Here is a 24,983-nt window from a genome sequence, read left to right as displayed (position 1 = left end):
AGAAGGAGGAGAAGAGGTGACTTAATAGAGACATATAAGATAATCAGAGGGCTGGACAGGGTGGATAGTGAGAGCCTTTTTCCTCGGATGGTGATGGCAAGCACGAGGGGACATAGCTTTAAGTTGAGGGGTGATAGATATAGGACAGATGTCAGAGGTAGTTTCTTTACACAGAGAGTAGTAGGGGCGTGGAACGCCCTGCCTGCAACAGTAGTAGACTCGCCAACTTTAAGGGCATTTAAGTGGTCATTGGATAGACATATGGATGAAAATGGAATAGTGTAGGTCAGATGGTTTCACAGGTCGGCGCAACATCGAGGGCTGAAGGGCCTGTACTGCGCTGTAATGTTCTATGTTCTAAGTTAAAATAAAGTGCCCTACTCATGGTGAGGTTTTAAAGGTATAATTTGATTGCTCTAAAGAGGGTGGAGAGGAGAACTCCTTGCCCCAACTGGGGTAATGTTTTTAAAAATTCAATCTGAGGATGTGGGTGCCATCTCTAGTTACCCTGAGAAGTTGATGGGATTGGGTCTTCTTGAACCACTGCAGTTACCAATAGCACTAGTGCCACCAGCCTGGTATTTGCAGTAGCAGAGACATGAAGTTAATGTAGTTACAGGGGTCCTTGATGACTGACAGGTGCATTCAGGAGAACCTTTTTGGCCAGTATGGCCAACAAGGGAGGGCGCAGTTTTAGACTTGGTTTTAGGAAATGAAGATGGACAGGCGGAAGGAGTGGCAGTGGGAGAGCATTTTGGTAGTAGTGATCATAATTCAGTCAATGTTAACATAATTATGGAAAAGGACAGAGATAGACTAGGAGTTAGAGTTCTCAATTGGGGCAAGGCCAATTTTATTAAACTGAGGAGTGATTTAGCGGAAGTGGACTGGAAACAGCTACTTGAAGGTAAATCAGTGTCAGAGCAGTGGGAGGCATTCAAAGGGGAGATTCAAGGGGTTCAGAGTAAACATGTTCCCACAAAGTAAAAGGGTGAGACAGCCAAACCTAGAGCCCCATGGATGTCAAGGAGCTCACAGGGTAAGATAAGGCAGAAAAAGAAAGCTTATGTCCGACACCGAGAATTCAATACTACAGAAAGCCGAGAGGAACATAGAAAGTGCAGGGGTGAAATCAAAAAGGAAATTAGGAAAGCAAAAAGAGGGCATGAAAGAATATTGGCAAACAAAATCAAGGGTGAGCCCAAAGATGTTTTGTAAATACATTTAAGAGTAAGAGGATAACTATGGAGAGAGTAGGGCCCATAAAAGACCAAAAGGTAACCCATGTGTAGGGGCGGAAGATGTTGGTATTGTTCTTAATGAATACTTTGCGCCTGTCTTCACAAAAGAGAGAGACGATGCAGATATTATAGTTAAGGAAGAGGGATGTGAAGTATTGGATGTGATAAACATAGGGAGAGAGGAGGTATTAATGGGATTAGCATCCTTTAAAGTTGATAAATCACCAGGGCCGGATGAAATGTACCTCAAGCAGTTAAAAGAAGCAAGACAGGAAATAGCAGTAGGTCTGACCATCATTTTCCAGTCCTCACTGGATACAGGTGCTGTGTCGAAGGATTGGAGAACTGCTAATGTTGTACCTCTGTTTAAAAAGGGAGCGAGGGATAGACCGAATAATTACAGGCCAGTCAGTCTAACCTTAGTAGTGGGCAAATTATTGGAATCTATTCTGAGAGACAGGATAAACTGTCACTTAGAAAGGCACAGATTAATCAAGGATAATCAGCATGGATTTGTTAAGGGAAGATCTTGTCTGACCAACTTGATTGAATTTTTTGAAGAAGTAACAAGGAAGATAGATGAGGGTAGTGCAGTTGATGTGGTCTACATGGATTTTAGCAAGGCTTTTGACAAGGTCGTACATGGCAGACTGGGATCCAGGGAAATGCAGCAAGGTGGATACAAAATTGTCTCAGTGGCAGGAAACAAAGGGTAATTGTTGACGGGTGTTTTTGCGACTGGATGGCTGTTTCCATTCGCATTCCGCAGGGCTCAGTCCTGGATCCCCTGATTTTTGTGGTATATATTAACGATTTGGACGTAAATGTAGGGGGCATGATGCATTTTGGGAAGTTAAACCAGGGCAGGACATATACAGTGAATGGCAGGGCCCTGGGGAGTGTTGTTGAGCAGAGAGACCTTGGGGTGTAAGTACATAGTTCCATGAAAGTGGCAACACAGGTAGACGGGGTGGTGAAGAAGGCGTATGGCATGCTTGCCTTCATCGGTCGCGACATTGAGTAGAAGAGTTGGGATGTCATGTTACAGTTGTACGTAAGGTTGGTTAGGCCGCATTTGGAGTACTGTGTGCAGTTCTGGTCGCCGCACTACAGGAAAGATATGATTAAGCTAGAGAGGGTGCAGAAAAGATTCACAAGGATGTTGCCTGCTTTGGAGGGCTTGAATTATAAAGAGAGATTGGATAGGCTGGGTCTGTTTTCCCTGGAGTGAAGGAGGCTGAGAGGGGACATGATAGAGGTATTTAAAATTATGAGAGGGGTAGATAGCCAGAGTCTGTTTCCCATGGTAGGGGTGACTAAAACTAGAGGGCATAGATTTAAGGTGAGAGGGAGGAGGTTTAAAGGGGATCAAAGGGGTAAATTTTTCACACAAAGAATAGTGAGTATCTGGAATGAGCTGCCAGAGGAGGTGGTGGAGGCAGGAACAGTAGCAACATTTAAGAGGCATCTGGACAGGTACTTGAATGAGCAAGACATAGAGGGATATGGAATTAATGCAGGCAGGTGGGGTTAGTATAGATAGGCATTATGTTTGGCATGGACGCGGTGGGCCAAAGGGCCTGTTTCTATGCTGTACGACTCTATGATTCTATGATCAAGAAGTTTGCAGATGGCACAAAGATTGGCTGTGTGGTAGATGGCGAGGAGGATAGCTGTAGGCTGCAGGAAGATATTGATGGTCTGGTCAGATGGACAGAAAAGTGGCAAATAGAATTCAACTCTGAGAAGTGTGAGGTGATGTATTTGGGGAGGTCAAACAAGGCAAAGGAATACACGATTAATGGGAAAATACTGAGAAGTGTAGAGGAAGTGAGGGACCTTGGAGTGAATGTCCATAGATCCCTGAAGGTAGCAGGTCGATAAGGTGGTTAAAAAGGCATATGGAATCCTTTTTTTTATTAGCCGAGGTATAGAATATAAGAGCAGGGAGGTTATGCTGGAACTGTATAAATCATTAGTTAGGCCACAAGTTGAGTACTGTGTGCAGTTCTGGTCACCTCTTTACAGAAAGGATGCAATTGCACTAGAGAGGTTACAGAGGAGATTTACGAGGATGTTGCCAGGGCTGGAAAAATGCAGCTATGAGGAAAGATTAGATAGGCTGGGCTTTTTCTCCTTGGAACAGCGAAGGCTGAGGGGAGATCTGATTGAAATGTACAAAATTGTGAGGGGCCTGGATTGAGTGGAGGTGAAGGGCATATTTACATTAGCAGAGAGGTCAGTGACTAGGGGTCATAGATTTAAAGTGATTGGTAGAAAAATTAGAGGGGAGTTGAGGAAAGATTTTTTCATCCAGAGGGTGGTGGGGGTCTGGAACTCACTGCCAGAAAGGGTAGTTGAGGCAGAAACCCTCAACTCATTCAAAAGGAGTCTGGATATGCACCCCAAGTGCTGTTATCTGCAGGAGTACGGAACAAATGCTGTAAGGTGGGATTAGAATGGGTGGATTGTTTTTCGGCCACACGGACATGATGGGCCAAGTGGCCTCTTTCTGTGCCTTAAACTTTCTATGATTCTATGATACAGTGGGAGTGACAATGTTACTAACAATGTGATTATGTGGATTAAGTGCAGTGAACAGACAGTTACAACTGAGAGTCTTATAACGACAGGTGTTGCAATCAGGTGAGGAGGAGTCAAAGGGCTCCCCTCTTTTCCTTCTCCTTGTTTGACCACAACAGGTTTATTTCTTTTTGAAGTGGATATACTTGCCAATTCAGTGAGTGTTTAACTGTTTATGCGCGTGATCATAAAAAGAACCAATTGTACAGTTTTTCTTGAGTTTAACAAAGAAAGCAGTTAGCTTTATTGTCCTTAAACTGATCTAAGTAAAATAATAAAATATGCTCCAACTTTCATACACACACTCGAAGTTCACACACAAACACAAATAGGTTACAGAGTAGGGGAGGATAGATTGTATACCTTCTATTTCTCTGGACTGTAATTCAACCAATCAGTAGAGGTTGGTGACTTGGCTGGCTTCAGGGTGAATTCAGTGGTCCTAAGATTTCCAGTTTGAAGATGTGGATGGCTGGTTTGGTGGTTCTCCTGGAGATAGCAATGCAGCTGATTTCCTTCCAGGAGTCTCTGTCTGCAGCAGGGATATGCCTAGGTGGTTACAGTCAGCAGGCAGATCCGAAGCTTGCAAGGTGGATTGCAGAGAGAGAGAGAGGGAGGGGGGATATACTTGGGCCTTCTCTTGTCAGTGTCTAACTGCTTGTCTGGCTGCTGCAGAGCAAACACCAGCTTAAGCATACAGATGTTGGGCCTGTCACATGACCGCCACTCAGTGATTCAACATGGCGGTTACCAGTATGTATTTTCCTCTTGCAACTCAATCAGTCCATGTCTAGGAATTCCCTTCTCACAACCAGAGTCCCATTGTTCAAGTGATTAGCTTTGAGTGGTTCATCTCCGCCAGAATAATATTCAGGTGGTGGCCTTGATGCCTTGCTAATGGGAACAGGATGGGTAGTTCACTCAGATTCTCCAGGTCATTATTCTTGGTTCTGTGCAGACAATCCATCTTCACCACAATGCATTGCAATGTGGAATATTGTGATACAAATTGGGGTGGCCATCTTTAGCTGCTAGTATGGTCATCTTTTATCTGTTTCTTCTTTAAAATTTAATTCAGGTTTCCAGCCAGTGGATTAAAAATCATCCTTCGACATAGCACGTTTTCATGGCACAGGGACAAGTAACAAATTGTTGTAACTGAGCGCCTTATACTGGAGTGAGCAAGAGAATGTTATAACTGAGAACCTTATACTGAGGGCGTGGCAGTGCTATCACTGGGTTGCATATCAAAGACAGAATTGTAACATAACTTTATAATGAGAATGGGACATGAAACAGAGACTGTGTTATAACTGAGAGCCTTATATCAACAGTGGTGGAGGACTGTAACAGAGTATTATAACAGTGCTTTATAAGAAAATCAGGACAGACAACAGAGAAATTGCTGCATATTTCTGCTCTTTCCTAAAGTATTTACCATTCTTGATATGTAATAATTCAATAGTTTTGATAACTCACCCTGTATGTAAAATGTTTCCATTTCAGCTTGAAATTCACTATTCAGCCAGGAAAGGAAGGTATCGTTGATTTCACCTCAGGCCATGAGTCACAGGTTTTCAAAGGCAAGAATGGCCATTTGATGGTGGTAAGAAGTCCAAATGATTATATCAGTGTTATTGGTGTAAAGGCTGAAATGCTATTATTGACAGTCAGTTCCCAATCTTGGTGCAGGGAGGAATCGAGCAGGTCACCTATCCTGTTCCTGTGGCAGGGGCAGTGCAGTGGGATAATGACAATGGAGGGGTAGGGGAAAATCATCCAAGAAGGAGACTAGGTGGCTCTGTATAATGTCATGAGTCTGCTCCAATGAGATGTTTCAAGGTAGTATGTGTACCAGTTATAGCAAATTTGTCAGTCCCCTCCTAATCTTGAAAGCATCAAATAGGTCACCTGTAAGTTTGAATGATCGCATTCCACTATTTCCACTGGCAGGAGGGTCGGTAACCAAAGGGCACAGATTTAAGATAAATGGCAAAAGAACCAGAGGGGAGATAAGGAGATTTTTCTTTTCACTCAGCAAGTTGTGATCTGGAATGCACTGTTGAAAAGGGTGATGGAGGCAGATTCAGTTGTGGTATCACTTTAACAAGTGTATGGACTCCACACATCATCACAGGAAGTGATGTCATCCAGCATGTGATCAGTTCATTGGAGTTGTGTAAGACACCTAGTCACATGTGCATGATAGAGCTCTCTTGTAAATGTGTTACATTGGAAAGAACAGGGGATTGGGCCCATTTTAATAGCTCTTTCAGAGAGCTGGTACAGGTGTGGTGGGCCGAATGGCCTCCTTCTGTGCTGTATGATTCTATGAACCGAGCCCAACTTCCCTCCACAAATGAAAAATACTGCTGATGCTGGAAATCTGAAATAATAACTCAAAGAAAATGCTGGATAGACACAGCAGGTCTGGCCTTTAAAGAGTTAAAACATTTGAGGTTGTCAAGACCTCGTTATGCTTTCCTGCCAACTGAGATTCCTGATACCCAGAATTATCTGCTTGCTCCTGCTGTGGGGCATTAATCTTCTGATTAGGTGATCGGAACAGCACACTGTGGTCCAGATGGACCGTGACTTCTTACAGAGGCAATGCTTTCTCTTTTGATTGGTTCCCTATCCCTATTTCGCTTAATTCCCTTAGTACCCAAAAACCTATCAATCTCTGTCTTGAAGATAAGAACATTTATATAGTGCCATTAGTGTAGTAAAATGCCCCAAGGTGCTTCACAGGAGCATTATCAAACAAAATTTGACACCGAGCCACATAAAGAGATATTAAGCTTGGTCAAAGAGGTAGATTTTAAGGAACAGCTTACAGCAGGAGAGATTTGGGGAGAAATTCCAGAGCTTTGGGACAAGACAGCTGAAGGCATGGCTGCCAGTGGTGGAGCAAATAAAATCGGGATGCGCAAGAGGACAGAATTGGAGAACGCTGATATCTCAGAGGCTTGTAGGGCTGGGGAATGTTACAGTGGTAAGGAGGGGCGAGGCCATGGAGAGATTTGAAGACAAGGGAGAGAATTTTAAAATTGCTGGAGGGTAGAACATGGTAGGCTGGCCAGGATGAGTTGGAATAGTCAAGTCTAGCGGTAACAAAGGAATGGATGTCTGTTTCAGCAGCAAATGAGCTGAGGCAGAGGCGAAATTGGGCGATGTTACGGCGGTGAAATAGGCAGTATTAGTGATGGCGTGAATATGTGGTTGGAAGCTCATTTCGGGCTCAAATATAACACTAAGTTTCGAATAGTTCGAATAGACAGTTGCCAGGAAGAGGGATTGAATCAGTGGCGAGGGAGCAGAATTTGTGGCGGGGACCAGAGATAATGGTTTCAGTTTCCCCATTATTGGAGAAAATTTCTGCTCATGCAATACTGGATCTCAGAGAAGCAGCCTGACAATTTAGACAGTGGAGGGATCGAGAGAGGTGGTGGTGAGGTAGAGCTGGGTTTTATCAGCGTACATGTGGAAACTGACACTATGGCCTGGATTTTACATTGCTGCCACTGAAATCAGCGGTGGTCATTAACTATGGCAGTCTGCACACACGGACCGCTTGTCGTGGAGTTGCTGCAATATTAAACGTGGCAGCTCATTTAAATGGCCAGGGCTCTGAGCCCTTCAACTTAGTTTAAATATTTAAAGAAATAGCAATGTTAAATGTAATTTAAAAAAATTAAATGAATATATGACTACTTCTAGTCCCTTTCCCACCCCCCCCCTATAACCATACAGGTCATTCCTTGTCCTCTTTCACCCGCCCCCCCCACCCCCCACCAAAATACTTACCTCGTATACCTGACCTTTCCCCCCGCCACAAAGTTTATTAACTTTTACCTTCAGCCCCTTCCCACCATCCCCTCGACCAATCAGAATAGGTTGACATCGCTCCCTCCTGCTCCCGCACAGAGAAACGTACCTGCTGCCCCCTCCCCCCCAGTGTTACACCTTGGATCTCCGAATGGAGATCTGAAGACGCGGGAGTACCGGCTGCCGGCACTAATATCGGTACAGCACAGACATTGGGAGCTCATTAATGCAGGTATTTAAATATGTAAATTCTGATCACCTCGCTGAGTGGCGAGGGGGCTACCATGAGGCCTCGCTACCGCTAGCAATATTGGGCTAGGCCTTCCCAGCACCGAGGCCCATGGCGGGCCTCTCCCAGAGGCATTTTCCGGCCCCCCGGCCACGACCCCGACGTCCGGGGGAGCTGTAAAATCCAGCCCTATGCTTTCGGATGATGTCGCCAAGGGGCAGCATGTAGATGAGAAATAGGAGGGGGCCAATGATAGATCCGTAGGGGACACCAGAGGTAACAGTGCAGGAGTAGATCACATCAAACTTTTATAGTTTCCAAAATGAAGAAACCCAACCTACTGTCCCTCATTGAGCTGAGATGAATTTGATGCAGCTGAACACTTAGTCCCAGAAACAGTGAACCTCTGATCAGATCCGAGTGATTACTGGCCCCTAACCATAACTCAGATTCCCAGAGCTGAGAATTATCTTCACCTCTCACCTTTGCAACCTCTGAAAGGTTATCATATCCTACCTGTGATTAAATGACCAGAAGTACACAGACTGCTGTTCTGAAGGTAATCGCATTGTGTGTAAAACAGATGCTTGTTGAATTTTCACTCAGGCAGAGCTGTTTTAACAGATTTTCTGTCTTTTCATTTTCACAGATGACCCCAAGGGTGAAGTCTCGATGACCTTCCATTATTATTCATCTGTTTTTGTTTCTAGATTTCTTGGGAAGTATTAATTTGCTGCAAGTTCCAAAGGCATTTGTTGTCTTACCATGTTACCCACTCAATGACATGTCACAGTGATGACCTACTTATTATTGTCCTTCCATCCTGTAGTTTTTGTCAAGGGCAATGGGCATGTCCAATAATGTCTTATTGCACAAGCCATTACAGTGCCTGCAAGCCACAAACAGCCTGACGCAGAGGTGGTTCAATGAACGGAGGCATACCTTGGTAAAGGTGGCTTGTGAACTCAGCCACTCAAATCAGGATGTCCCAGGTCCGATCCCTGTCCTGTCCCATTAGCTGGTCTCAACCAGGGTGACAGTACTAGTGCTCCAATTGACTTCAACATCCCTGGGCGAGGAAGGGAGGAATCAGCAAGGGTTCTTGCTCCTGATCACTGTGCAGTAACCCCCGTAGGGAATGCCCTCTATGATTTAATAGCTTGTTGATGCTGTCTGAGTTCAGACAATGACGCACAACTCTGCACCACCTGTCTTGGCTCCTTATATTGTCCCATACTAAATCTCACTCAACCATTACCCCTATCCTCGCTGGATTACATTGGCTACCCATCACCATTTGAAATTGAAAATCCTGCCGTTTGTCTTTAAATTCCTCCACGGGTTCACCTCAGCACATCTCTGCAACTTCCTCCAGCGCAAGCACTTTAGCTACCAACCAGTGCACCAAAAGTAATGCACAAGGGTCCCAGATGAAATTGGTCCTCTCGTACCATCAGGCCATGACTGGGGACATCAGTCGTGCCCCAAGAGGCAGTGCGCTGGTTCCTGAAGAGAACAAAGGTCAGCCAGAGTGGACGACACGAGCTGATCCACGTGGGTGCAGGAAGACAGGGAGCTGGGTGACGAGTGGTGGCGGGTAGCAGTTGTAACGTGAAGCCAAGAGAACTCCTGCTCCTCCTGGTTCCACATTCAGGTGATAAAAAAAAATGATTACTTGCCCTTTTTTTTTTGCTGGTGAACTCAGCTGGTTTGACTGCTTTTCACCTGAGAAAACTGGACACGAACTGTGGTCAGCTGGGAACCAAATCCCTCAAATGGTCTGAAATAGGGGATAGGCCTCCAATTTGCATACCCAATGACCTAATTGCGACAGGGCACCCTAATCAATATGCTGGTGGCCAGTGCAGAATGAGCAGGCACATTGCATATTATATTGAAACCTGCAGCAACCATCTTTTGCCTGAAAACAGATGCCACGTGATTTAACTTCTGGGCTTTTGTTCCTCTGACTGTGGCCTCTTGCCCTGCCCTTCCACTGTTTGTCAAATCCTTCAGCCACATTGGTTATAATTGCTGGAAATCCCTCCCTAAACCACTCACCCTCCCTCTCCTCCTTATAAAAACCTCAACAAAACTTCTCTCTCCATCCACCCTCTTGAACTGCTTTCCCCAAGTTGGTGTCAACTTTCCATGTGCTGATCTGTGACATACCTTGGGCCCTCCTTTATCGTTAAAAGGAAACTATAAATAAATGTTGTCTTCCTCCGTGACCGACCTTTCGTTTTAAGAATTAAAAGGGAAATGAATCACCCCTGCTATTTAAATTAAGCTGTACTTGTGATCTGAAACTGCAGTGAGCTTGACTAAGATTACTTTGCTTAGAGCAAAGGTCACTTCTGGAAACTGTAAAACAGCTCATCCATGAAGTTGAAAAGCATAGGGACTGGGAATCTTTAATTTGTGTCATCGTTAATCTGTGAAAATGTGACAAATATAGAATATATATTATCCATGGAAGTAATGAATGAGATTGTATACACTGCAAGAATGTGTGTACATAATATGTATGTTCTTACATTTCATACAAATAAAAATGTAATTATGCTTTCTAGAATATTTAGTATTTGTTTATTTACCAGTATTTTTATTAAAATTAAAAATATTAATGTTTTCTGTGGCACTTTTGCTCAGAGCTGAATGTGGAATGCAGAGATTTTATTAAATTATTCATGGGATTTGGGTGTTGCTGGCAAAGCCAGCATTTACAGCCCATCCCCAACTTCCCTTGAGGGGGCGGTGAGCCACCTTATTGAATACAATGGAGTGGTTCACTGGGCCACTTTGGAGGGCAGTTAAGAGTCAATCACATGGCTGTACAGCTGCAATCACATATAGTCGAGACCAGGTAAGGACGGCAGATTTCCTTTCCGAAAGGGCATTAGCGAACCAGATGGGGTTTTTCAACAATCCAATAGTTGCATGGTCACAATTACTGATACTCGCTTTTGATTCCATTTATTTAATTAACTTAATTTAAATTTCCCAGCCATGGGAAATATAAATAAACGTCATCTTCCTCTGTGCACATTCTCCCCATTGGTGTACCCGCACTTACCCAAACCCAGAACACTACAGCGTGTCCGAGGGAAAAGGTGAAGTATCCTCTACTTTTGCACTCGTACTGCTAGAGATAAACTGGTTAAAACGAGCTGCTTAGCAGTAAACATAACCAGTCTCCTGTCCACACATACTGCATGGAGTTGAGGAGTCTTAAACCCTTAATTGGACCTTAATCATGTCATTGAATATGTTCACGGAATTGTTACAGCACAGGAGGCCATTCAGCTCAGCACTCTGAATGAGCAATTAATTTAGTGCCATTGTCTTCTCTACAGAAGTTTGCACATTCCTCCTTTTCCTATAACTGTCTAATTTTATTTTGAATGCTTCAATTGAATTCGCCTCCACCAGACTCTCAGGCTGTGCATTCCAGACCTTAACCACTCGCTGCAAAGTTTTTCATGTCACTTTTGTTTCTTTTACCAAATACTTTAAATCTGTGCCCTCTCGTTCTCGATTCTTTCACGAGTGGGAACAGTTTCTCCTTATCTACTCTGTCCAGACCCCTCAAGCTTTTGAATACCTCTATCAAATCTCCTCTCAGCCTTCTCTTCTGCAAGGAAAACTGTCCCAACTTCTCCAATCTTTCATAATTGAATTTTCACATCCCTGCAATCATTGATGTTCAAGGCTGAGATGGACAGATTTTTGAACTATAGGGGAGTCAAAAGTTATGGGTAATAGGCAGAAAAGTGGAGTTGAGGCCAAGATCTTATTGAATGGCTGAGCAGGCTCGAGGGACTAAATGGCCTACTCCTGCTCCTATTTCTTACAACCAGAGCTGGAACAATTCTCAAACAGCAGGATTTGAGTTTGATTTATTCAGTCAACTACTTCCTATAACTCACTAAAAAGGAGCAGGCTGCCATCAGCAGGAGATTTTGAGACATTACAAGCAGAGATTAAGAATTGAGACAACTAATACAATGCCTTGAATGTCTCGATTAGGCTTCACCTTTGGGCCGAGGTTCAAACCCAACCCAGTCTCGTGAAGGAGTTTCCTGTCTACCAGCTGAAACTGGGCTGAACAATGACACTCCATTCTTCCATAGCAAACATCCATAAATTTAGCTCCTGTCATCAGTCTCATTCAGCGAGGCTTGTACAGTAAATGAGAAAAGGTCACATGTGGTAGGGATGCTGTAACAATTTTAAGTTAGGGCCCATTGCAGGGATATTGAGGATGCAAACTACAACAGTCCATTGACTATTCAATGCCAGATATTAAAAATGGAGAAATATGTCACTTTGTGGAACACTACAAAGTGCGTCATCACTGATCAATTAGTTGTTCAAGTTTACACTCAAGTTGACGGAGTCCTAACTGAAATGAGTTTGGCTTTCCATACTCGAATCTAGATTTGACACACAGAAAATCCACAAGTGTGGCTGTTGTAAGTAACGACTAACGCCAGACTGATGCACTCTGAAGTGCTTGTTTGAGATTGAGGTTGATCCACAATAACTGGGGTAAGATAGAGACATTGACTTTGGAACAGTCAAATATTTCTTTCTCCAGATACCTCAACTTTACCACAAACAGCTTACCAAACAAAAAAAAATTTAAGGTAACTACCTGTCAATGATTAACAGCTGCAATCCAATCTACATATTAAAAAGGTGCAATTTCAAATTACAGGCTTGTATACCTCTCTTTGGTATCTAATATTTCACACAAAGACTTTGCACTGTTAATTTATTTTTTCCCCAGTTTGTTCCCAAATCCAGCATTTTAATTACAGCCTTAGTATTACTTAATGCAGATCAATGAATATAATAAAGAAAAGGCTATTGAATAGTGTCCTTTTCCAGTTCACCCAGCCCAACACTCAACTGCACTTTGAACTCTACTAATTCCACTATCTCAAAACTAGAGGGAAGATAAATCCAGGTCAACATTTGCAATGACACAGCAAACTCAAGAGGAATTAAGAAGCATCATCTTGGCTCAGTGGTAGTACTCTTGCCTTAGTCATGTTGACAGACAGATTTCACCTTAAATTTGACTGACATTTCAGTGCAATAAATGTAGGGATGGCACATGGTGAGAGATGTTTTTCAGCTGAGACATCAAACCTATCCAGTACAGGCACACAATGGATGCATGCCCTGCCTAACATTTATCCTTTAATCAAAGCATCTTAACTGGACATGTGCCTGGTCACTACTTGTGGGATGGATTTTACTTTGTGCACATTTTGCACAAAGTTTGTCTAAATGGGAGTAACTACCTCTTCAGAAGCAATTGATTGGATTGCCAGAAACGCTTCACAGCCTAAAAGGACACAAAAAGGTGCTTTCAAATGCAAGTTCAGGACTTAAATAAGACACATTTTTAAAAGGTTGAGTGACTAATAAACTCTGGAAAAGAAATAAAATTTTATTTAACATATTCACAAGTCAGTGCCAAAGCAGTTTACAGCAAGCAGAACATTAACAAAGAAATGAATGAATGAAATGCAGACATATTTACAGTGAAATTACACCTTAAAAGCTTTCAGTCATGGACTAAATTAACAGACATTTCCATGGAAATTCTGTATTAAAAAGGCTCTTTTACCTGCACCCAGATACACATGGGCCACTGGAACAAAATAAAATCTCAATCTGATCTGTTAAGTGAGCATTATGCTCCGAGAGGTTGGAAAGATTTAACAGATCTCAAACCATGTAATTATCTAGTAATAAGGCCCTTCCAATCAGTTAACATGAAATCAGTTCTTCTGCCCAGGTCTGGCTTACGATAAATCCTAATCCCACCAAAACTCTTTCTCCCAACTGGGCTCACAGCAACTTCCAGTTGATGGGGGTCTTCCCTGATTTCTTAAGCAACTCGTTGGTTCTAGAGAAGTGCTTGCAGCCAAAGAAGCCTCGGTGTGCAGAGAGTGGAGACGGGTGAACTGTCTGCAGGACATGGTGACGTTTCTGTAACAGAGTGGCAATCCCAGTTAGAGAGACAGTGGATAGCACAGTACAGAGTCTTGTGTGAGGGGCTTCTACACTTCATAGCATCAATACACCCCTCACACAGAATCAAGCAGTTGAGCACACAATGTATGGGATCATACATGATGCAGATAAAGCAAACATTCCAATATCCCCCTCTGCCTAGATTGGTCCAGTGTGGTACAGAGCCACACACACAGCAATAAGTTCCAGTTTCAGTTCCCATTGCTCACATGAGCTGATCCTAGCCAGGCCAGCAGTACAAGCAGAGACAGGCTGGAGAGCAACAGCACCCCCAGAACAGAAGGCAAACTACTGAACAGCAGATGGCATTTCATAGCTACACCGACCTCTCTGCTAAACTAATCACTTTTGACCACTACCTCAGGTGGCCAACTTGGGGCAAGTTTCATGGTAATCTCTCTGGCAAGTGCCAACTGAGAGAATGAGTAGAACAGCATCTCTACCCAGTGAGGGAAACAAGTTAAACTAGAGACAACTATGTAGGGGAAAAAAACTCACCACATACAATGTGCTGCAATGAACAAGGATAACCTTTTGCCTCCCATGTGAAAGTTGCCAACTGTGATGCTCTATTCAAAATTTAATTACTGTATCATCCCATACAAAAACACAAGCTTTACAGGAGTGGAGGACTAAGCTAGCAGCAAAAGCTGACCTAAACCAATGCAAAGGTGACCACAACCAACAAAACGACTAGTTACTGGCACTCTCTCTGCCAAGCAAAATGTGTCCCAGGAACCATGAAGAGCCAAACTGTTTTAACCCTTGAAGGTGCATCACTCTCAATACAAGCATGCCCCTGTACACCAGGAGGTTTAATCCACCCTTTGGATGAGGCATTCAACTAAGACACCTGTTCAAGTGTATGTAGCAGATCCCATGGCACATTTCTCCATCAAACAGATTAAACCAGTCATTTATTCCATTGCCCTTTATGGAATATTGCTGTATGTGATTTGGCTGCCATGTCTGCCTACAAAACAGACTACACTTCAAATGTAATTAATTGACTGTAAAGCATTTTGGAACATCTGAATGGTGCTGTATAAAAGCTCTTTTCAAATGTCTCAACGTGCTCATCCCACATGCAAGGCTTCATTAAAAACACAAGATTGTTTCAAATAACGTGAATGAAAAGACTTCCAAGTTAATACTCTAGATTACAGCCTTCCCTGGAGGAAGATTTACAACAACCTACCCTGTCGATCACACTGCCCTTTCGCTGTGCGTATGCTCCCCACAGCATGAACACCAAGCCATCCAGGTTGTTATTCAGATAAGATACCACTGCATCCGTGAATTCTTCCCAGCCTCGCTCCTTGTGAGAGTTTGCCTGATGTGCACGCACAGTGAGGACTGCATTCAGCAGCAACACACCTGTTTCAACAAAACACAACACCCATGAAGAGAGGATGAAAATTTGCTCCAGTCTGGTACATAGCAAGTCCATTGGTCTAAAATGCCAAGGCCTGGGCATGAATTACTGCTCCTTACACTTGCTGGCTCCCCCATTTCTATTGACAATCTTGGTCTCACCATTTCGTCCAATATCAAAAACACCACCACAGCCTGACTTTAACCTTGGAGAGCAAATTCAAGTCTAGTAACTATTAGCGCCTCAACTCAAACAGAATACAATTTTCCATATGCACATTACCTTGCTTTGCCCAGCCAGTCAGATCGCCATGCATTGGGGGCTCAAAGCCTTCAATGTCCGATTGTAGTTCCTTGTACATGTTTTCCAGACTGCATGGAAACAAGTCAAATTAACTTCAAGTAGACTGTTCAACATACAGGAGAAGCCAAGCAAAACATTCATCTCTTCACCCCAACTCTTTCAGGAACTTACAGGTCCACTCACTTCCTCTAACTATCAACAGGAAAGTTGCTTCAAGTAGAATTCCCCTCCCCGGGACATTACTATTAATATACAGGAATAGGATGTATTCCTACTGCAACATCTCACCATCTATCTTGCTGCACAAGACCAGAATGGAGCTGTAACAATTCTAATAAAATTCTGACCATCTCAGTATGCATGCATTTAGAGAAAATAACTTTATAAATCAATTTTCCTTACAGGCTCAATGTCCCGTCTTATATGGAACAAAGCAATAGCAATCAGGAAGGTCCAAACTTTGATCCCCAGCCTGCACTAAGTCAGCTTGGGTGCTAAAAATCAGTCAATGTTCCTCATCCTGATGGTATTTACTAACCCTTACTGGAAAATGCATTCGTGTAAATCTCAAGGCAGAAACAGGCTCAACTGAAGTTGAGTAAGATGACTCACCCAAAAAAAAAAGTGAACATTTGGGAAGCCAACGCCTGTGGAACTGTAACTAGGAATGACCAGCTTCGGGCTACTTTCTTCACAAGACATGCTGCTTTGTAGTCTCACTAACTCCCGCCCCCTCTACCTTCCCTAAATCAGCCAACTCAGCTCAGTTCCAGCTGGTGTGGTAGGTACTGACTCTGCACGACCTCCAATGGGAGCCGGACTGGGTCTTCACTGACGTGTCCATGTGCTTCCCAACCCACCCCGTGAGTCCGTGTGTCAGAGGTCAGAGATGAATTTCCCAGGAGTACATTTCCTCTAGTTGGCCTATCCTGGAGACGACACGACTCGGAGTAGGTTGGGGTTGGCAACTGTGTAGCGATGATGCTCCAGCTATCGTGAATGTGCAGCAGGCTTGATGGACCAGCTGGTCTTTTCCTGCCTGGCCACTTCCCAGGTCTATAATTTCAGTTACAGATACTGGTGATCTGAGCAGATCAATGTTTTACACAGTTCTCCAAGGGGATTTACTGGGCAAATAATTACACCTTTACAATTTGGAGAACAGTTGTGCAAGTTACAGCTAAAACCTAAATAATTAAAGTATCACCTTGAACTCTATACACGAGGCAGCAACATACCTGGGTGGAGGCGGCACTGGGCGTTTTACGCTGAAGCACAGCCCATGAGCCTGGTTTGGTCCATGGTACGGGTCCTGGCCAAGAATAACCACCTTCACCTGCACACAAATACAAAGCTTCCTTTTACTCCATTATTCACTGTTCCGGACAGCTCTGCCCATGCTCAGTGTTTAACATTTCAGCTAATAATCTAGTGTAACATTTGAGATTCTAAAATCTATTACAAAGGAAATTTCCACAATATTTCTTTTCAAATTTCTGAGTTTTATAAATAGGGGCAGAGTACAAGAACAAAGAGGTAACAAATATACACACTCCAATGGTTAGGCCACAAAGTACTGTATAGAATGTGTGTCTGATTACAGAAAAGGTATGAAAACCAGAGAGAATACATTGTGGATTAACTAGAGACAGGGAAGAGTTATAAAGGAGAGACTTAAAATAATGGGTCTATTTCCACTGGAGCAGAGAAGGGCAAAAGGAGATTCAATAATGAAAAGGGGATTGGATATAGTGAAGACAGAAAGACTATTGTTTCTGGCTTGGGGAGGGAGGGGAAAAAAAAAAAAGAGGGTCAGTTATGAGGGTTCATCCATTTCAAATTGACTCAAGCATTGGGAATTGTTTTTGCGACAGGAATAGTTGAGGCAGAGACCACTGCATCTTTTTAAGGACAATAAATGTTCAAAACAGAGGAGCATAGTTATTGTGACAGTCTGGGGTAGTGTCATTAGCATTGGATTGTTCTAACAAAGAGCTGGTGAGCTAGACAGTTTGTGCAGTAAACTTCCACGATACTGTGTAATGCAGCACCAAGCTGTAGAAACCAGGAAACATCCAGGCTTAACCGATGGTTTATCAAGTTACTTGATCTTAACTAGATTTGCATAAGTTGGTGCTACAACTGGTCCCCCCTCAAATAGGACACGGAAGAAACCAGGGCTTGTTTTGATTATCTGGTGACTCCTGCACACGTGTATATGCTTTCATCTGTCAAAGCTCACCACATGCTAGCTCCTGGGGGGGTGAAAGTGTCATTTAAAAAAAAAAGGGTCTATGCAGTCTATGTGACGTTACCCAGTGAACTCTGACCCCATTCTCCAAGTACTGTACCTTGACAGGTTGAGCCATGCCATCATTCTAGCCTATATATACACACTAGACTACCTACAAGAAATCTAATTTTAACAGGAAGACCAAATAATTTGGAATTAAATCCAGCCCATACTGATGAGTAAATGCATCTGTCTGTTGCGACAGCAATTAGAGAAAACAAATGCTGAAAACCTAAATTCAGAAAATGCTACAGCTCGAGAACAAAAACCATTTGGGGGTAAATGGACTATACTAGAGCTTGGAAACAAATATTTCCCTGTTGTACATTTCCAGCATTTTCTGTTTTTATTCTTAAAAAAAACTTGGGGGCAATCAGAACCCAGCTCTAAGATGGGAACTTGAGTATAAAACTGTTCCAACTCAATGTGGCCGATTAAAGTGACTGGAAATGTCACACTTGTACAACAGGGGGAATTCCTCCTGATTCCAAGTCAAAGCTCTACAAGTGGCTATAGTACTCCGGAACTGAGCGTGCTTGAGACTGGAAGTCCTAAATAAGAAAGTACTCAATTTCTCAATAAGTAATGGCTCATCTCCCCTTGCCAATACCAATCCTCTGACACTGTGTTACAATTCAACCTTCCAACAAATACACTCATGGTAGAAAGCTGTTCCCTACAAAGCAAAACTTATGCCCATATGCCTGCTGTGATAGCATGCCACAGGGTGAGCAATTACCTGTTATAAGGCAGCAAGACCACATGTCCCACATTTTCCTGTATACTCTGAAAGGCAGTAAATGCCACAGACAAATTCAAGATTAATTTATAAATAACACTTACAAGCAGAGAAACACAGGTTGCTGATTATTGATAAGATTAAAACGAGTACCATCAGAACATATTCTTCACACAATTTGATAATGTGCTACACATTTGCAGTAAAACTTTTCATAAGCATGGACTCAATTAGCCAAATCATCTATGCAGTTGTAACTCAGACTTCCTGATATAATGCTTGTATTTAGATCAGCCACTATTCTTGCCTATTGCTCAAAACCAAAGCATTAATTCCAGGAACTGAAATATATTGAACATACAATGCCGATGGTTGAATTGTAGAGAAGTGGCCAGGTGGTACTCTCAAGGGAGAGCTTGCTTCAGCTGTTTGCACCCCTACCTGAGTTAGAAGACGGACTTGAACATAATCTCAAAAAATGCTTCAGCACAGAAGGAGTTCTGCATTGTCGGAGGTGCATTCTTTCAGATGAGGTGTTAAATTGAGGCCCCATCTGTCTGTTCAGAATGCAATGTAACTTTTGCATCCACCTGAACAGCAGTTAGTTCTCCTATTGTTCTGGACTTCTGCACTGATAGACCTTCCCCAATTTGTTGTTGGTGGAATCTTGTGGTGCGAGAATTGGCCACCATGTTTGCCAACATAAACAGTGACAACATCTCAGATTAAATTGCTGGTTATCGCTCTTTGGGTCACCCCGAAGACGTGAATGGAGCTACATAAATGCAAGTTCTTTATAACAGAGGAAACTTGCGCCAAATATTCGTCTCAAGGTGTTAACCAATCTTCTTTCCAAATGGGTGAGCCATTGCAAATAAATATTTCTGCCCGTGTACAAATCTGTATACATTAACATGCCAAAGAAATAACGGCCTTGCCCTTAAATAAACTAGATTTAATTCATTTCTGAGTAGATTAAAAGGAAGCCAGCTAACTCATGGAAACAGAGGAATGAATCAATTTGTGTATGTTGGCATTGCACCCAGTTAAGGTAGTGGTTACCAGCTATATGAAGAAATGTTTACTCTTATCTAGGCATTACATATTTTAAAAAGACAATGCAATTGTTCCCACCCCCACACTACTGCACTGGGTTTTGCTCTAGTCTTTGCAGTGAGACCTGAACCCACAAGCTTTTAGCTCAGAGGTCAGTGTGCTACCCACTGGCACAATGGCTGACACCTATCTCTGATTACGACTTCCTCCCCACCCCAGATTTAAACTGAGTATTTGCTTCAAAACGTGCAGGTTGATAGTTGACATGTCTACAGCAAGGCAGATTCACCAAGTGGGGAGCATGTAATTAAAAACAGACCTCTCAGTACTTACATCATGAATATTACACATCTCTGTCCAGGTGAAGACTTGGTGAGGTGGTGGGTAAACTGTCCAACGTTTCCTCTCCAATGCTACAAATCCCATCAGCTGCAAACAAAGCAGAATTAAAACCATTTCAGACAGGGGTAAAACAGCAGACTCAGTCTACATCACTCACTAGCAAGTGTGCGCTAGAGCTAATGGATCGAAACTGTGGTGACAACTGATTCTTTCCTAAACCTTACAATATTGTTCTATTAATAAAAAAGGTTGCCCAAGGCAGACTCCTCCCAATCCAGAAAGCAGACGACTCACTCCCAGGCTTCAAGCTAGGTTAAGCTGCTGTTCTGCATGTTGGGAGAGAACAAACTAAATACACAAACACCAATACACACCACCCTATGGCACAGTACTCTGGTATTCCAACAGACAACCACTTCTTATTGGATGTATATGACTAAACTTCATGGAGATGAGGTGGAGTGCTGCAGTGAGGAAGATGGAAAAGAGCGTTGGTGCGACGACACAGCCTTGCTTGACCCCAGTTTGCACTCGGGTTGGAACAGTGGCAGATCAGTTGGCAAAGATTACAGCTTGCATGTCGTCGTGCAGCAGGTGGAGGATGGTGATGGTGCAGGGGGAAGGCGGTGGCGTAGTGGTAGTGCCACTGGACTAGTAACCAGAGCCCCAGGCTAATGCTCTGGGGACATGGGTTCAAATCCCACCACAGCAGATGGTGAAATTTGAATTCAATTAATAAAATCTGGAATTAAAAAGCTAGTGTAATGGTGACCATGAAACCATTGTTGATCGTTGGAAAAAAAAAATCTGGTTCACTGATGTCCTTTAGGGAAGGAAATCTGCCTAATCCTCACCTGGTCTGGCCTACTTGTGACACCAGACCCACAGCAATGTGGTTGACTCTTAAATGACCGTTACGGATGGGCAATAAATGTTGGCCTAGCCAACAATGCCCACATCCCATGAACGAATTTTTAAAAAATCATAATCCTTCTCGGTTGTTAGAATTGAAGGCCTTTGTGAGGTCAAAGGCAGCCATGTATAGAGATTGCTGCTGCTCCCTACATTTCCCTTGGAGTTGTCTTGCTGTGAAGATCATGTCCACTGTGCCTCCTGATGGACAGAATCCACACTGTGATTCCACTAGGAGCTCTTCAGCCACGGGAAGGAAGTGGTTGAGAAGGACTCTTGCAATGACCTTCCCTGTGGTGGACAGCAGGGATACCCCTCTGTAGTTACCACAGTCGGTCTCGTCACCTTTTTTGAAGATGGTCACAATTACAGTGGCTCGGAGATCCCCTGGCGTGCTCTCCTCCTTCCAGATGAGGGAGATGAGACCATGTATTTGTCCAGAGTGCCTCTCTGCCATATTTTAGAATTTTGGCAGGAATTCCACCAACATCGGCGGCCTTTTTGTTTTTTTAGCTGTCAGATGGCCATTTCGATCTCATGTCAGGCTGGGGTCGTGTTGAGGTTGTGGAGGGTAGCATGCTGTGGAACGTAGTCGCGGGCACTCGCATCAAGGACTGAGTTGCAATGATGATCTTCGAAGTGCTCCTTCCAACGAGCGTTGGCTGCCTCTCTGTCCTTGATCAGCAACGCTCCATGCGCTCAGTGGGGTAGGTCCTTGGGTAAATGGGCTGTAAATGGTCTTGACTGCACTGAACGATCCACACATGTCGTGGCGGTCAGCAAGCTGCTGTACTTCCTGCACTCTTTCAGCCCAACAGCTGTTATTTAGGTCATGGGTTTTTTGATGAACCTCAGTCTTCAAGTTTTTTTTTTATTATTAACACCACCCTCTCCAATTTTGGTGATGCTTCAATTCAGGAACGCCTGCTGCATGACGACATGCAAGCTGTAATCCTTGCCAACGGATCTGTCACTGACCCAGAGTGCAAACTGGGGTCAATCAAGGCTGTGTATCATACCAACACTCTTTTCAATCTTCCTCGCTGCAACACTCCACCTCATCTCCACGAAGCTCCCTGCCAGAGTAGATCTACTCTACAGGACAAGCAGAAAACTATTTAATCTACGTCGCCTCCAGTCCAGCACCAAGGCCATTCCAACCTCTGTCATCGAGCTGCAGTACGCCGACAATGTGTGCGCATACGCACACAGAGGCCAAGCTTCAAACCCTTGTCAATGCATTCAGAGGCATAAGATTGAATGGGCCTTAAGCTAAACATCCGAAAGACAAAAGGTCCTCTACCAGCCTGCTCCCACAGCGCTACACTGCCCCAGACTATCGAGATCCACAGCGAACCACTGGACAATGTCGATCACTTCTCATACCTTGGGAGCCTCCTCTCAGCAAGGGCAGACATTGACAATGCAATTCAGCATTGCCTCCAGTGTGCCAGCGCAGCCTTTGGTTGTCCGAGGAAAAAAAAAAAGTGTTTGACAACAAAGACCTCAAACCTGGCACCAAGCTCATGGTCTACAGGGCCACAGTGTTACCTGCCCTCCTGTATGTGTTGGAAAATTGGACACTGTACAGCAGACATCTCAAAGCCCTGGAGAGAGATCACCAGTGGTACCTCCGCAAGATGCTGCAAATTCACTGGCAGGACAGGCGCTCCAATATCAGTGTCCTCTCTCAGGCCAACATCCCCAGTATCGAGACACTGGTCATGGCTAGTCAGTTATGCTGGGCGGGCCACATCGTCCGCGTGCCTGACGACTCCCAAAACAAGCTTCCTACACAGTCACGGCAAGGAGCTACCAGGAGGGCAGAGGAAACACTACAAGGATGTCCTTAAAAGCCTCCCTGAAAAAAGTGACATCTCCACCGATTCGTGCGAATCTCTTCCGAGACCTCCCAAAATGGAGAAGAAGCATCCGTGAAGGTGCCCGCCAGTTCAAACAACATCGACATGCCCAGGCAGCGACAGAGCGCAAACAGCGGAAGGAGCGTTCCGAAATTCGAGCATCCCATCCGCTCAGCTCACCAAACACCACCTGTGGCACAGTGTGTGGATCCAGAATTGGACTATTCAGTCACCTAAGGACCGAGAACCCTGGAGTGTAAGAAAATTATCCTCATTCCCGAGGGACTGCCGAAGACAAAGATTCTGGTATGCTAACAGACAACCGCATATCAAGATTATATCTTTTTATTGATGTACATGACTAAAGAGTGGGTTCTGAAATCCAGTTAGCCAGATAAAACATATAGTATTGTCACTGGCATAAAGATTCAACCAGATTTTTAACAGTGTCTAACTGGCTATTTAAAGACAGCAAACCATGCTCTAGAAAATACAAGGCTATAATCCAGATCAGAGGAGCAATATTAATTCTGTATGCAATGAGAATCTAGAAGAAAGATAAAGTTCTAAAGTAAAATACTGTAGGTGCTTGAAATCAAATCAGAACATGCTGGAAGGTTTGAAGTAGAGAGATATAGAATTACTATTTGATGCACTTTCATCAGAACTGGAAAATATTAGGAATGCAACACGTTTTAAGTAAATACAGGTTCCGGAAAGGGAGGATGAAATAGAAAGTTACAGTTTTTAGGTCTCTGCAATGTGCTCAGAAGGACTATTCATTGTTGTATCTGCAGCAGTCTCTCACCTTGATAAAGTACGGTTTGCTGAACTCCATCAGCAGCTCCTTTTTCCAGCTCTCCCCGAAGCCCGGGGGCACATTCCGGGCCGCAAGTCTCTGCAACGCCGCCTGCTTGTTCCTCTCGATGCGGGACAGCTGCTCGGGGCTCAGCGGGCAGCTGGGCTTGGCCGGTGCCTCTCCTCCCTCCGGGTCAGCCTTCAGCTTCTTAACGGGCGTCCTCATACCATCCTGCTCTTGCTGGCGGGGAACAAACGGACGAGTTAGACGGGGACAGAGGGGCCGGAGCCGAGAGGCAGGGAAAGCCAGCAGGAACATCCCTGCAGCGATGTTTCCCCACCTGGAAACGGCGCCGCTACAATTTCCCGGCAAATATTCACAAGCCCCGCCCCCGCCAGTCGATACATTCCATTGGAGCCCCGCCCCCTTCCTCCCATTGGCTGACCCCCACCTACTATGCAACTTTTCCCTCCCAGAAGCAATTCTTCCCGCCAACTCTGAATGAAAAAGGGAAGATATTATAAAATGTAATATATTTATATAGGACTACGAAACTTTGCAAAACAAAAAAACATTTTCACCATTAAGATTGCCAAGAGAGAAAAATACAGCAACGCACAAACTTAGCATTTTAGGAATGGAAAAGCAATGACTGCATTTTTAATGAGAAAAAAATTGGAGATTAAATTCCCATTGTGATGAGTATGTTTGCGGATAAAATTCAGGAATCTTATTTGTCCTGTGAACCTCACAGTGAGCACTAGGACCATTTCGTTTTAAAACAAGTTACTAAGTTTCACAATAAGCTTTGCTGGAACTGAAATTAAAACGTCGCCGAAACTATAGTTAACTGGAAAAAAAAATATTCCGAATCAGGAGTTTTTGCAGAAAATTTGATCTTTCTGAATTACTCAAACCACTTCTCCTTCAGAGAAAGGTAAACATCTTAAAAGACAATAGTTAAAAATTCATACCCCTAGAGCAAATAAACTATTTAAAACACACTGAACTTACTATTCAAAATTTGATTAGTTCACATTAATCCTGCATTTTTTTGTACAAACTGACTTTTTTTTTACCTCTTCTCGATTTGTTTCTTGCCCATTTTCAATTTCTTCCTCCGAAACTTCAGACAAAGTTCTTTTTACTGCGGGAGTGAAGTAAGATGCAATCGTCTTCTGCCCGATCATTTTGAAGAACTGTTTCCCTCTAAAAGAATTAATATTTTCAGAGTTTTGACAGTATTTAGTTGGTCCAGCAAACACATACACACACACCATACAACTGGGGTAAGTCTGACTCGCGTGGTTTCTTTCGCGCCAGATCCCGAGGGCGGGACAAAAGTTTTACCAAAACTTTTTAACAAACTC

At 43.6% G+C, this 24,983-nt stretch overlaps 2 protein-coding genes across 5 annotated transcripts in view; one reads left to right on the top strand and one right to left on the bottom strand.

The window, feature by feature from the left end:
* myo1ha (myosin IHa) overlaps positions 1-10,368 on the top strand; it is a 98,360-nt gene extending 87,992 nt beyond the window's left edge. For 3 of the 4 annotated variants that reach the window (XR_010977223.1, XM_068054732.1, XM_068054731.1), the window contains 2 exons: positions 5,331-5,430; positions 8,531-10,368. Coding sequence is in view for 2 of the 4 variants with exons in the window: in XM_068054732.1 (XP_067910833.1) it covers positions 5,331-5,430; positions 8,531-8,557 (127 nt within the window). In the remaining 2 variants the exon portion in view is untranslated. Of the gene's footprint in view, positions 1-5,330; positions 5,431-8,530 lie in introns of those variants that run through there. The other variant, XM_068054733.1, reaches the window with a different exon arrangement.
* Positions 10,369-13,335: 2,967 nt separating this feature from the next.
* Positions 13,336-24,931, bottom strand: LOC137382968 (uracil-DNA glycosylase-like). Its single transcript, XM_068055551.1, has 7 exons — positions 24,693-24,931; positions 23,623-23,853; positions 20,032-20,127; positions 16,849-16,946; positions 15,590-15,678; positions 15,131-15,309; positions 13,336-13,887 (listed from the first exon to the last, which is right to left on the bottom strand). Exons 1-7 carry the CDS (start codon positions 24,891-24,893, stop codon positions 13,747-13,749), a joined length of 1,035 nt encoding a protein of 344 aa, XP_067911652.1. The 5' UTR covers positions 24,894-24,931; the 3' UTR covers positions 13,336-13,746.
* Between the last annotated feature and the right edge of the window lie 52 nt (positions 24,932-24,983).

Source organism: Heterodontus francisci, chromosome 23 (assembly GCF_036365525.1).
Source record: "Heterodontus francisci isolate sHetFra1 chromosome 23, sHetFra1.hap1, whole genome shotgun sequence".
In the NCBI taxonomy this organism is placed as follows: Eukaryota; Metazoa; Chordata; class Chondrichthyes; order Heterodontiformes; family Heterodontidae; genus Heterodontus; species Heterodontus francisci.
Note: the sequence above shows the minus strand (reverse complement) of the source record. Positions and strands in the feature narration are given on the sequence as shown.

Coding starts and splice junctions, on each gene's coding strand:
- LOC137382968 (XM_068055551.1), bottom strand. CDS start 24,893: ATGGTGTGTGTGTATGTGTTTGCTGGACCAACTAAATACTGTCAAAAC. Junction 23,854..24,692: donor AAGAAACAAATCGAGAAGAG/GTAAAAAAAAAG, acceptor GTTCCCCGCCAG/CAAGAGCAGGATGGTATGAG. Junction 13,888..15,130: donor AGGGCAGTGTGATCGACAGG/GTAGGTTGTTGT, acceptor ACTCTGTTACAG/AAACGTCACCATGTCCTGCA.